At 30.7% G+C, this 14,556-nt stretch overlaps 1 protein-coding gene across 2 annotated transcripts; it reads left to right on the top strand.

The window, feature by feature from the left end:
- The first annotated feature begins 5,566 nt into the window (after positions 1 to 5,566).
- Positions 5,567 to 10,177, top strand: PRD3 (putative recombination initiation defects 3). 2 transcript variants are annotated; one of them, XM_021425203.1, is made up of 12 exons: positions 5,567 to 5,776; positions 6,275 to 6,425; positions 6,532 to 6,685; positions 6,844 to 6,978; positions 7,380 to 7,432; positions 7,542 to 7,736; positions 7,992 to 8,057; positions 8,158 to 8,204; positions 8,460 to 8,601; positions 8,763 to 8,841; positions 9,425 to 9,536; positions 9,889 to 10,177. In XM_021425203.1, the coding sequence occupies exons 1-11, from the start codon at positions 5,712 to 5,714 to the stop codon at positions 9,532 to 9,534; spliced, it is 1,197 nt and encodes a 398-aa protein (XP_021280878.1). In that variant the 5' UTR covers positions 5,567 to 5,711; the 3' UTR covers positions 9,535 to 9,536; positions 9,889 to 10,177. The 2 variants fall into 2 exon arrangements, with proteins under 2 accessions (XP_021280878.1, XP_021280879.1); XM_021425204.1 differs by lacking the exon at positions 7,542 to 7,736.
- The last annotated feature ends 4,379 nt before the right edge of the window (positions 10,178 to 14,556 follow it).

Below are 14,556 nucleotides of genomic sequence, written 5' to 3'. Positions count from 1 at the left end.
TATCATAATCGGATTAAATTCATTGAATTTATATATGTCACGTTTATCATATTTAATTAATTCTATTATCGTATCATTTCGTATGATATAATTTAGTTTAATTCATTTATAATATCCATTTAAATAAATTAATTGTATTAATTGAATTTATCATGTCATATCATAAAAATTTTAATTCAACTTAATTAATAAATGTATTAATCATGTTATATTGTGTAACATATATAATTAACATATTCACATATGTAATTAAAATTTTGATCAATTTAATTATTCCTATCATGTTCATTTTTATTTATATAATAATTATTATTATTGTAAAAAATTTACAAACCACAAAATGTCAAATATGAGAACTTTCTTGAAGGCCGAGTGCTATAAATGTGGATTAACGTGGGCACGTTCAATTCTCTGAGACGCGGTTTTGACCATATTTATCAATTGCAGCCAAAATTCGTAGAAATGACAAAATAAGAATCCATTAGTCAGGGTCACCCAACACTTATTTTCAAAGTTAAAATTTAGAACAAATTTCCTGTCGGGAACAGGAATACTATAGGACGAATGTCTCTGTAAATCTTTATCATTTAATGTAAAAAATGGGACCACTTTAAAGAAAAATTAGGCTCTCTTGTCTAATACATTCAATGAGTATGACATTGAAGATAAGTATATAGAGCAAAAAACAAAGAAATTAACATTTTGTTTTTTTTTTCAATATAACACATTTGTTGTACGCATCGTTTTAGTATAAATCGTAATATTCTTGAGGTAATAATACGGCTGAAGGAGATATGTGAAATGATTAATTTGGTTTAGCTCAATTGCTCTTGATTGAGAAAAAAAAAAAATGGTTTAGGTCAAGATAAGGAATGGTCTTTGTTTGATGCACGGGTATTCGTTTTGGCCACAAACCGCCGTAAAGTTGTTGCGAGAATCACATTTTGATATTGTGAAACATGTCAAAGTAAAGAGTCAGAGTTCATAATTAAATATTAAGGACTTCACCCTTTTGGGTACCTGGGAATATTACTGATCTTAATTACAAAAAAACACACACATGAACAACAGGATTCAAATGCTTATTACCAAATGTCAATTAATTTGAAAAAAAAAAAATTGCTTCAATGGTTGTTTTAATATAATTAAAGTAGGTTTAGTGTAGGTTTTGTGTACTAAATCTTGAATCTTATAATGCATAAAATATATTTTAAATTTATAATAAGTTGAAATTTAAATTTAATCTTATACGGGCTCACGTTCATAATCTAAAAGACATACCTAATAAGTGATAAAAATCTGACTGATGTATTAGTTCAGATTTATCTTGACTTTTGTATTTTTTATGAGGATTTACATCAATAAAAATTCGAGTCTACTCTGATACTAAATGTAAACTTAAGGTCAATTTTGTCACGGATTGAAACTTACTTATCATGGATCGAAACTTAAGACTAATATTGTACTATTTTAAATTTGAAAAATAGAGTTTTAAATTTATAAATCACGAACTCACATTTTTTATTCAAAATACGTATCTGCTAGATAGTGAAAGATATATTTTGATATACTCAATATCCATCCTATCTCTTACGAATGTGAAATTTGTGACAATAAAAATAATGATAGATCTATTCTTTTATTTATACGAAAACATTATTGATTCTACTTATTGAAATATTATAAATCAAATAGGATGAAAATTATAATGTATTGAATCTCAACAATTAATTTACTCATTATTGTTTTTATTGTCAAATTATAAATAAAAAATAGAGTACACTCTTGCATTTAAATTTCAATTATAATGAATTTTGTTTAAATATATATATTTTTTGAAAAGTGAATTAAACATAAATTAATTATGTAAAAATTTTATCTTAATTGATAATATAAATTCCAAATGGACTAAAAGATTTTCAAGCTGTAGTTCGTGGGCTTTACATCCAATGTGCAAAACAGTAAGAGGAGAAGAAAAAAAAACTAAAGAAATGCTTAAAAAGTACTAATATTTAGAAAAAGAGAAGAAATTAAATGGTAATTTTGAAAAGTAAAATTCCATTTACTTAATAAACAAAGTATTAAATGTCAAAGAATGTGACTTAAAAAGTCTGGTGACAGTTAACCTCGTTTGTTGGGGACACATCAAGAAAGCTCTATCTCCATTTCTTTCTTGATCTTTGGGTAATGCATTGGGCCCCATAAATTTATTTTATTCCAAACACATGTTTTAATAGTAGTATAAATTAATTAAATGTCTCACTGAAAGCAATCCGATAATGCTTTCATTATCATTATTATTATATTAAAAGAAAAGTCAATTTGTCTTCTTCAACTTCACTGTCAAATGTAAGTTTTGAAAATTGAAAGAGGTTAAAACTCCCACGCCAACTAATTTTCGCATGTCCGGCAGAACGCAAGCCAATTAAGACACTGTGCATGCTATATATATATATATATATAAAAACACATAAATTAAGATCTATTATGTACTTAAATTCAATCTATAAAAAATTTAACATAAATAATCATATAATGTAATTTACGTGATTTGCTTCTACGTGCTATATATATATATATATATATATATAAACACATAAATTGAGGTCTATTGGGTATTTGAGTTCAATCTATAAAAAAATGTAGCATAAGTAATCAGATAATCTATTTTGCGTGATTAGCTTTATTTGATTACTTCAATCTACTTTAAAAATTATATTATAAAATCTTTTTTAAATTTTGCCTAAATTCAATCTTTATTTTTAAAAGATTTATATTCTATATATGTACTATTACTTAATGATAATAATACCTTGTAAATATGTAAAGTTAAAAATTCAATTTTTATATATATAGTTTTTAAAAATTATGAGTATACTTTGGATTTCTTGATTTTTAAAATTTATTTGTTAATAATATAATCATATTTAGTTAAAAGATAATGTATAAGTATTATATATTGATAGTGCATCAATTATAACTCAATTTTAAATTGAGTTAATATTTGATAAATTGTTAAAAAATATTTATTTTACATGATTTTTAAATATTTATTTTTACATATTTATGAGATATAAATATTGATAATGCATTAAATAAAAAATATTTTAAATTACGTATTTAAATTTTAAATCAAAATTCATTATCTCAAACATACTCCACTCAAAAAAATTTTCAAAAATCAAGATTCCAACTCAAGAGATGTGCTTCACATATACAACCTTGCACAGCTTGGCCGAGTCATTATTTTATTTTAAACAAAAGTCATAGTCGTACTGTCTTTAATTCTTTGTTCTTTGCTGGTACCGTCTTTTTAATAGTAGCAGGTAACGTGAGTTTTTGCTTTAAGATGGCAATTCTTCTTCCTCCATTTCCTCTTGCCTCTTGCAGTCTTGATGATTTTTTTTTATGCCCAAAAAGCCAAGCTCTAATTTATCAATATTGCAAGGCCCGATCATAATTAAAAAAGTATTTTTTAAAATTTTAATTAAAATTATATAAAAAATTATTAATATTTATATAAAAATTATTAAATTTTAAAATAAACATTTCACTCTAAAAATTAAACATAAATAATAGAAGTTATAAAAAATTAAAATATTTATTTTTTATTAATTTAAAAATTTATTATTATATTAAAAGATAAAAAAATGGAGAGTATCGGTGCTCTCTAGCTCACTAAGAAAGAGGAGCATCGGCGGGTGCTCCCAAGAGAAGGGATCGATGCTTCCACATGGGGAGTTTTTTTTTTTAAATAATAAAAAATATAATAATTATTATAAAAATTAATTAATGATAAAATTATTTTTTTATTTTTATCAAATCAGCAAGTTAGATAAAAATATTAACGGTTGTAGCTACATGCTTAGCAAAAATTTATTCAAAATTTTTTTTGATTAAAGTGTCTATTCTAAAAATTAATATATTTTTATATAATTTGAATTAAAAATTAAAAAATAAGAGTATTTTATCTTAATTAAAAGTATCAAAATCAAAATTTATTATATAATTAAAAGTAACTCTTAACAATGTGTTAGTTAAATCATTAATTACATATTCAATCTCCAACTCTGATTCAGGCAAACTTTACAAAAAAATCAATTAAATCACGTTTGCCCATTAATCAAAGTGAAATCTCATATTTTCATGCTAATAGTTTTAGACCTCTATTAATTATGTGAAGCTTGAACAAAAGGGTTTGAAATCTCTAACATAGCTTTCAAAAGAAAACCCAAATTAACTACGTTTATAAGTAAATGATAGACATGGAGGGAGGACTTTTACTTTATTGGTGTTTTTCTACTCATTTCTATTCTTTTGCTCCTTTCTCGTTTTGCTGGATAGCATACAAAAAAAAAATTGAAGCAAAATGAGAGATATGAAATATTTGAATATTTCATTTATTTGATTGATATATTATTTTTTATTTAAAAAATAAGATTCGAATTATTATTTTTTAATTATAAAAAAAAAAAGAGAGATAATGAGGAGGAGCATAGTCTACTACATAGCCCCTCCCTTTAGCCACGTTTAGGCAGCTAGAGTGTTGGGTTGTAATTGGAGAGTGTTGTTCACTCGCTTGGAATAAGATGTGGGCTTTTTGTCTTTTTATTTTTTATTTTTTAATAGTCTGATCGGTGATTGGTTGTCTTTTGCTACCTAAAAAAGTGAGGGTTAATCTTTTCTCTTGATTCTCACATACCGATTTACTATGTGCATTATTATCCCTTTCATAGAATATATATATATATATATATATATTTCTTATAAAATAAAATATGAAAATAAAATATTTGGGTCGATTTTTATGGATTTCATTCAAGTTTGACGTGAAACAAATTTTTAATTTTTAATGAAACTTGATAGGGATCACAAGGTGGATTGATTCTAAATAATTATAAAGGTATAAGATAAAAAATTTTAATTAAAATTGAAGATAATTTAGAAAATTTCATCCTTAAAACTAAAAAATTTTTAATAAGTGTAATAAATATTCATTTTATTTTAACTTTTAAAAAATATTTATTTTATTTTAATTTTATTATATCAATTATATAACTTATCAATAATTACTTTTAAAATATTATAATTTCTCAATATAAATTTGATTTCGCTATTAGAATAATGAAATTAACTAAATATAATTATATCAACATTAGTATATATTAAGATATAAAAAATCAATTTTTTTCAAAAAAATTATTTAAATAAAAAGTTTTACTAGCAAGACATGAAAAAATATTTTAAAAATAATCATTTTTTAAAATAATTATCTTTAATTTATCATTATTACTATTCTTTATAATGTTTTTAAATTTAAAATGATTTATCTGTAATTATTATTATTTTATTTATAATATTAAATAATTTAAAATTATTTTTTTAAAAAAAAATCTCCACCCGCACGAAGCGAGTCACCACTCTAGATTTTTTTAAACGAAGGGCCCATGATAGGACGCAACATCGGTTCGGGTTGATTTTGCTCCGAAACCTAACAATCTACGGGTACCCTTTCCCGCCATCTTCGTGTTTAATATCATCATGTCATTTCCTCGTTAGCCTTTTTTCACCTGTAACTGACAACTCTCTCTCCGAGATAATTCAAACTCCAACCATCGTCATCGTCATAAAAAATAAAAAATAAAACGATTCTCTTTAGAGTTTTGGTAAATTGGGGCTTGAATTTGTCATCTTCACCGATTCCGGTAGAAATGAAGTTGAAGATCAACAAAGCCTGCGATCTCAGCTCCATCTCTGTTCTTCCTCCTCATACAAGGTTTGTTTTCACCTCGCATGATTGTTGTTTGTCTTCCGAGAAAATGTATTTAAAGGTCAGCTAATTCAAAAATTAAATGTGAAGGTGTGATCATACTAGCTTAATCGAGCTTAATTTGCGGTTTCTCGTATATGGAAGTGTAGAGATGAGCTTAATCTTACTAGGTTTTCCTCAGAAAACGCAATGTCTAGTTCATTTTTGTTAATTTTTTAGATATTTGAAGGAGATCAATTCTCTTTTGAGCCTTCAAAGATCTGTTTTACTGGAGGGAAAAATTTTCAAATTTCTTTTTCTCACATCTCTTCTGTATTTTGAATACTTCGACGCGAGTTTCATATTTTTTTCCTACTTCTTTTTATAGGAAAATAAGAATTACTAATGAAATTTCAATTTTGAAAAGAAAATAATCTTCAGACAATTTCAAGATTATCATCATCTAATATCTGAGAGTTTAAAATTTCAATTTGACTCTGTTTGGTTATGCAAATATATGTGAAGGAGACCGAGCCTGGCGCCGAGTGGACCACAATCATCACAGCTTAGATCACAGCCATCACAACAGTCATTCTCACAGGGGATTTCATCTCAGCATGCCTTGTTTTCTCAGATCTCGCAAAGCTCACTCGAAGAAGTCGTGACAACTGACCAGGTTGAATCTCATCTCCTTTGATTTTCAGCATTTGAGGTTGCATGTAAAGGTCTATACCTTATTCTTGTGAGAGTACATAAATTGTCTTTTTATTTCATCTTTGCAGAGATATGGTTCTCAAGAACGAGAGAATTCTGTGAAGAAGTTTTCTTGCTTGCCTCCAACCAACTTTACAAGAGACGATAGTCAAATGCCAATTTCAAAAACTTCCACCAACCTAATACGCAAATGGAATTCGGCTTCTACTCCAGAACACAGATGTAAGTTTGTTATTTAGTTATACTATTATAAGCAAGGCTTACGTTTAATATGACTGGTTTAATGACCTTTCCTTTGGGTAGTTTAATTAAGCTTTTGAACTACATTTTGTTATGTAACTGCTGAGGATGGATGCTGAATCTTTTATTTGCCTGACCAGGTCAATCTTCTCAAGAACTTGAGCACCGGCTTTCAATGGTTGAAACTTCATTAAATAGATTTGGAATGATCTTGGATTCTATTCAGAGTGATGTAATGAAAGTGAATAAAGGAACGAGAGAAGTGCTGCTGGAGAGTGAGTTGCCCTGTTCCTTAATGTTACAAAGCCCTGAGAGATGAAAGGGATAATATACTGCTCAATGGTTATAGCTATTAATAACTTGTTTGTCTGCATAAGGTTGTTATATTCCTGTCATTCCAGGACATGGAAAGAAAGGAGAAAATGGAAGCTCTATTTTCTGTAGTTCTAACGCATATAATTTGATGTAAGGCAATAGAAACCTATTTTTGTCATGAAACTTGATCTTCATTACTACAGTAAGCAACTACCAATGAATGTCTATAATTTAGATTTTGAGAGGTGTTTTATTCCATCAGGTAGGCTTTTTAATGAAATAATAATACCATGAATTCAATGAACAATTCTGAAACCTCTGAACTTATCTAAATTGAAGTTTCTTATCAATTATATTTCAGTGGAAAGGATAAGGCAGAAGTTGGTTGCTGAAGATACCTTCTTACAGCTACTGGTAACAACACAATATTATGCTCCGTTTTCACTTTTTGAATTGACTAGCCTTGTTGTTATGAGCATTTGTAAATACATATTTGTTAAGAGAACTGAGATGTGGTAAACAGAACAAGGGACAAGAAGATATTAAAGCCAGCCTTGATGGAGGCATGAAAGCTATATCAGATCAACTAAACAAGGATATATACCGAGACAAGTTACAACAGATTTTCTTGGTGCTTTCTGCATTGCCAGAACAGACAGAAGCTTCTCTACTCAAATTACAAAAAGAGATTTGCAACACCTTCACTAACGTAGTAAAGGCATGTATCGTGCTGTTAGAGAGAACTTCAAAATGCATACAACTTCAAACTTTAAAATGATGCATTCAGTTTCGTGGCCTCAAATGAGATGAAAACTCTGTTGAAGTAAATCATCATTTCTGGTTACCAATATAAACAACTCCGAAATGTTCCCTATTTACAAACTTTTTCTGTCAAATTCATAAGACTTTCTGTGTTGAATACTGCCATGTTTATCAGCTTGTTCAGAAAGCCTTTGTTTTCATTATGTTTCAGGGAATTGCTAGCAATGTGGAGTCTCTCGGCCAAAAAGGTCCAGTTGGTACTGCTCTTCTACCTAAGGTGCTTTATTTTTCTCATTGAATAACCCTGAATCTTTTCAAGCAGGCATGTCATGACAACAAAATTTCTCAGTAAAATTTTCTTATTTGTGAATATGCAGTGTACTGGCTGTGCGACCCCACAAAGCAAGCCACAGCCAGTTATGAAGTATGTAAAATTCACACTATACTGTCTTGGTTATTCCTCTGTTTGTTCAGCCAGTTATGATCGAGTATTTTTCCTCTTTCTTTAATTTGCTCTCATTTAGAGGAAACACATGTGATATTATTGTTTTGGAATGCCAACGCAAAGGATATCGGTGTTTATTTTGATGCAGATTTAAGGAAAAGTTTTCTTTTTCAAATTTAAAGTTCTTGGGCCTTCTCACTTCTCACAGTTCTTAAATTATTCTCTTCCCTCAAGGCAAGCTGTGCCTCCAAAACCCACTTTAGCTCCAAAGGTAGAAACAGGAGGCTGGAAATCTGTAAAAATGAAACAATCTACTATCAATGAAAGGGCATTCTGTAAAGAGAACAAGAGGAAAGGACTTTCTTCCATTGAGCAGGTGTTTCTTACTTTTTATTTGTTTGGATTTCTCCTCCACGATTTGCATGATATTACGAGTTGCTTGGACTTACGTTCCTTAAATCCACTTGATATTTCGTTTTAGCTTATTTGCTGCATGGGTTTGTTTCTACTGAATTGAAATGCCACTTCATGATACAGGAAAAATACAGAATCTTAATTGAATCGGATGAAGAGATGGATGGAGGCTTTTCCTGCTTGCTTGATGACAAGGAAACAAGTACTCTCTGAACTAAATAAGAGACTTAAGTTACATGATTCATTTTCTGCTTATTAGTTATTATTTTTATCCTGTTTATAAGTTCCTGATGGAGGCAGACACCATGACTCCTGTGATCTGCTTGACATTAGTTACCTAGATATTTAAATTAGCATTTACACAGATTACTACTGATGACCAAAATTCTGTATATAGAGAGATGGAACTCAAACTCTAATTAGTTTTATGACCATGAGGCATCATCCTAATAGCAATTCTGCCCAATAAACAGCCAACTTATTAAACGTTAACTAAATATTATTGTAACTTACAAGAATTTAAGAAGCCATTTAAATGCATTCTGAAGCTGAAGCATAAGAAAAAGTATAATATCTATTATAAGGGTTTGCTTTATTATTTTTCTTATTTCAACTGATGCAAACTGGACAAAGACATTTGTTCTAACCAGTTGGGTTGTCTTGGTTTATCGACAGCAGATTGATAGTATAATTCTATCTGGTTTACTATTACTTGCTGCTATAAAGTTGTAGTTGCTCTTTTCCATCAACTTTTCTGAACTTAACCCCTTTTTTTTTTCCTAAAGAAGACAGAACAAACTGTTTGATAAAGGAAGCTACGGAAGAGACAGAAAGGATTTTGAAGAAAGCTAGGAGGCGAAAGAGAAAGAGCCAGAATTTCATAATTATTAATTGAAGGTACTTAAGCATAAGCATTTCAGGTTGGCATTTTTCGCAGTTACCCCTCAGCTAAAGGTTTCCACCTCTCCTTAGCATACTGTACTCTTTAGAGTGAGTTTAAACTTTCAGAAAATTAAACAACAATCGCATAGCATTGAATTCGATCTCATGTTTTTACTGCTTATCCTGTAACTCCACTTGGGCTAAAAAATATAAAATCAGAAAAAATGAGTCAATATGTGTTCTGTTAGCCTGCAATGAATGACAACACTAGCGTTTGCTCATGGTGATGCACGTAGCTATATGTCCTGCATCGTACATGCATAGTTTTGCTTCAATGACAAATAACGTTTGTGTATGCCTTTGTTAGTTTTTCAGATGCTAGATATCTCCATGTTGTGATGACCCATGGAAGAACATTTGGAGGTTTTCGCTGAAGCTTCCAGTGCAATTGGTTGCCAGTTTGGGCAACCTCTCGATTTATTGGTACATTTTTTAGCGACGTCCAGTTGCTACATGCAAATGTTCCTCCGTATTCTTTTTGACCTTTGTAAACCTTTTTGTATCATTAGCATTTGACTAGTTAGTTTGCCATTTTTTTTCCCTGTGGATATCTGATGAGAGTGCAGTTTGCTCATAGTATGAGCAACATTGGTGCAGGGAGGAGCCATCACCCGATCAGGTTGAAAAAAAGTTACTTTATTGTCAACTATTAATGGATGATGCATTTCAAAAACCAACAAAACAAAAAACCCCAAAAATAGGAAACAGGGAAGATTTTTAGTTTCTCCCTTAGCTAGGGCACCAAGAACCAATGAGAGTAATTTAAGATCACTAGATTACGGGTGATTTATAATATTACACCAACTATGATAATATAAAATAATACCAAAGTTCATCAAAAGAAGGGTTCTTTTTTTTATTTTAAAATTTAATAAGTTGGGCTTTTGGGCCATATGTTGGGTTCCTATTGGGTTGGGCTCCAAAAGACAAAAGGATTAATTTGAGCCCGATTAAAGTGGACAGAGCACTTTGAAGGAGCAAATAGGCCTGTTTTACTTTCATTATCTTCTCTGTCGTTGTTGTTATTACTTTTAAGTAGTATTTGGTATTTTATTGAAAATGAAATTATAAGAAATATGATTACTGAGCATATATGTAATTATTAAAAATATAATTGTTAAAAAGATAATTTTAGAATATTTGGTATAACATGAAAAAGTAATAATTGGGTGATTGTTGAGAAGTTACATTATAATGTTTGATTTGAAAGCATTTTACTGATAATGCAATATAAATTTATCAAATTATTTTTATGTTTGAAAATATAAAATTGAATAGACTTAAATTTTTTGATGTAAATATTTAACTTTTCAAACTTTCTCTTCAAATATTAAATAATAACATGACAAAATAACATAATATTTGAATACTAGTTATTTAAATATTAAAATATGTAAAACTACTAAATATTTATTTTTATAATAATACCTATAAATATTAAAAATAATAATTTTGTAATAATACCTAGAATTATAACATAAATAATAAAAAAATTATTCAAAGAGTTTTTTAAGTTTTTTCTTTTGCACTTCTTTGATTAATGATTTCTCCTTTTATTTTTTAAATAAATAGCAAATGCTTTAATAATATTACTAGTAGTGTTATTTATAAGTATACATAAATAGTAAATGCAAGTTTATATTTAAAATGATTAAACAAAAAATCTAAAAAATAAAGATAGAATAAACTTATCTAAGTTACCATTTTTATATATTTAAACTAGATCTTAAATTTAGTCTTATTTTAGTCTATCTTTATTTTTTTCAAAGTTTCCATTCCTTTTGATAATTTTATTTTGTTGTCACTCCACTTTAGTTCACATGATAACTTCTTCCTCTACCTTCTTTATCCCTCACCACAAGACTGGAGTGAAGAGCGAAGACTTCCTGTCACTCTCTTCACTCCGAGACTCTAAAACCTCAAGCTTTAAAAACCCAAGCAACCAAGAAAGGCCAACATAGATAGAACCATCAAAAGAACTCAACAAATCAGATTCAGATCTCTACCTTTGATCGCAATGTGTAAGTGAGCGGTTAGGGTTCTTATGTCATGGTCAGTAAATCCGTGATCAGTCCAACCCGACATTGCCGATCCAGCAGCATGCATGTCTGCTGTCCAACTAGCAGTAATGACTGGGGCAATGAGTTTATTGAGGAATGCAAACAGGCAGTCCGCAACAGGGTTTCCAGATAACCCAACATCAGGGTAGTCGGGCTACAACAACAACACAAAGGCCAACAAGTAACACACCCTACGCCAGTTCAACAGACATGGCACGCCAGCATGGCATGCGCAGCTTACACAGCCACATGAGAAGCACACTGGGTGCGCATTCCACAAATTCGCATGCCGGATGCATTAGTGGAAGTGGGCTACACAGCATGGAGCCTCGCGACAAGGCAAGCAGATGAGTTGTGCAGCAAGGGGCAGCGCGAACACAAGCAACGCACATTACAGCCTCGCAGGAGGAGGCTGAGTGCACATCAGCCTATCACCAATCGGCTGCGCTACATCAGTAGTGTGCACGGGTCGCACGCCATCAGCGCTTGTGTGCAAGATCCATAGGCAAACGGACGCATGGGCCGCACACAACATAACCCAGCGATATGGGTAATCAATTATCGAAAATGTGTTATACGATACGCGATATGTATCTTACGATGCGGAATATATCATACAATATTGTTGATATTTTTATATGCTTAATTCTAACTAATTATTAAAAAATTTATTTTTTATTATTTTTTTGAGTTCAAACATGAAAAATTATTTTTTATGAGTTTCAATGTTTATATTTTAAACAAAAAAATATTAAAAAAATCAAGTTTCCTTTTGACTTCCACAAGATAAGTGTTTTAAAATTTTTAATTAATAAATTAATATAAAAATATATATTATTAAAGAATATCTTGACAATTTAATTTAAAAAATTAATAATCTTTTCAACTTATATCTTATAATTTTCAATTTTGTTTAAAATATAATTTTTAAAATTTTTTATTTTATATAAAAAATTTTTATAATTAATTTTATAATTTTTATTATATTTTACTATATATTATAATAATTAAAATTAAAAAATAAAATTTCAATACACGTATGCATTTCAATTTCACAACTATGATGGCGATCACTCCAGTGCCCCAAATCATTCTCGAACGTGTCGAGAGACTTGTTAGAAAGCAATCCCACTAAGTCTGGGCCCTCATCCCTTAAAGCAATCCTTCCTCTTGGGTTGAGCTCCATCTTGAGCAGGGTTAAGGTGGACAGAGTTCTTGCAAGGTGCAAAAAGACCTGTTTTACTTCTATCTTTCATCTCGTCGTGGTCATAACTCTTAGCACCCGCAAGAACAAGTCCATTATTACAACTTAAAAATGCACACCAAACCAAAAACCCAATGAGCTTATCTGACCAAAGAGAGTTTCCCAAATTTATCTTTATCAAATTCGTTCGTTCGGCATGAAGCGTGATTGACAAAAACTTATCAACGAATTAGTGTAGATTTCAGCCGTATGTAAAGATCATCTAGTTTTGAATTGTATTTAAGAAAGCTGTGTTGATCCCGCAGGTCTTTTCTAACTCTTTTGGTTAAACTAGCTGCTTAACCATCAATTGTTAACGCATATTTCTACCTTTTGCTTTAAGATAAATCATCATTGTTTATCTAGCCAGCAAAAAAGCAACCCATTGTTTGAAAGATTCGGGTCCTCTATCCACCTTTAAAGCTAATTCTCGATGACCCCTTTTTTTTCAATAGGAGGGGACAACATTGATTTCAGAGGGTTTGTTTTTGAATGGAAATGCTGACAACTGGAATGGATTACAAGGCATTGGTGTTTGCTTGATTGAGGCAGAGTACGTACTTCTCCAAGTTCCCCTAGTGTATAATTTGCTAAACATAACTTCCGGCCTATCCTCATTGTGTAATTCATCAATGCCATTGACTGGTACTTGACCTGTTGACCAGGTAGTAAGGATTAGGTAGCAACATCGTTGGGCCCGATTTGACGCTGAACTTACAGTGTTCAGACGAGTTTAGCTTCAGCTCCCAGCTCTTGTTGGTAATGGTACGACTTTATTTAAAGATATACTCTGTTCTTCCCGAGTCCCGTGAAAGTTTCCAGCTAGCTTGATATTGAAAGATCCCAATTTTTAAATTGTTGTAGATAAGATACGATTTAAAGATTCATCCACTTCTTCTAACAAAAAGAATGGCCCTTGTTTGGAAGAATTGCATAACCAATCGTTTTTACTGAAAGCTAGAACCACCCCTAGACTGTCTTATCTTCCCACCATGCGCATCCGAGAAGTCAGAAAAAGCTGTGGGTGGGGGGGGCGGGGGGAATAGAAAACATTGGAATTCGAAAGAATCCCATCACTGTGTTTCATATGCCATGTTCTGGGGTTCAACTAACAGTGCGAAAGGGTGTAATAATGGTTGAACTATAAAAAGGATCGTGAACACCGCCCATGAAAGGAGACAAACCCAACTTTTTTACTCACATTCCCAACCCAGCACAGCCTCCTGTCAAAGATAGAGAGATCGAAATGAAACAAAATGGTTCATAAACTTGTCAAATGAGAAAAGCTTTTGGTTTCCTCGAACGGTTTTTCTGTCGAACAAGTCCACGAGAAGCATTTGGTTACATTCCCACTTTCTCAAGGCAACAAAGTCACTTTTTGTTTGTTCCCTTTGCCTGGAAATGGACCAACTCGTGGAGTCACTCACAGGGAACAGCTCTGTCTTTGTGGCAAATGCAAGAGCTAAGCTTCCCGAGAATCCCTAGTTTCAGCCATTTGTGTTAGTAAGGGATATATAGGCTAACTTGTGACAGAATAATTTTTTTTTTGGTGTTATTTTGCCTTTTACCACCTTTTAGTATGGTAGGTGCCTTCCTTTCAAAGTTTCAACAAAATTGAAGCCTTGGGGGAGGGATGGGTCCTGGAGTGCCATGTTGTAATTTGGAAAAAATT

Source organism: Theobroma umbraticum, unplaced genomic scaffold, assembly GCF_002168275.2.
Source record: "Theobroma umbraticum cultivar Fairchild unplaced genomic scaffold, ASM216827v3 scaffold_4.1, whole genome shotgun sequence".
In the NCBI taxonomy this organism is placed as follows: Eukaryota; Viridiplantae; Streptophyta; class Magnoliopsida; order Malvales; family Malvaceae; genus Theobroma; species Theobroma umbraticum.
The sequence above is the reverse complement of the archived record's forward strand: the minus strand, read 5'-3'. Positions and strand labels throughout refer to the sequence as shown.

Bases quoted from the DNA above. Each gene is read 5' to 3' on its own strand.
- PRD3 (XM_021425203.1), top strand. From the start codon at position 5,712: ATGAAGTTGAAGATCAACAAAGCCTGCGATCTCAGCTCCATCTCTGTT. The intron at 6,979-7,379 runs GTGAGTTGCCCT...ATTATATTTCAG, and splicing joins GAGAGAAGTGCTGCTGGAGA to TGGAAAGGATAAGGCAGAAG. The intron at 8,205-8,459 runs GTATGTAAAATT...TCTTCCCTCAAG, and splicing joins AAGCCACAGCCAGTTATGAA to GCAAGCTGTGCCTCCAAAAC.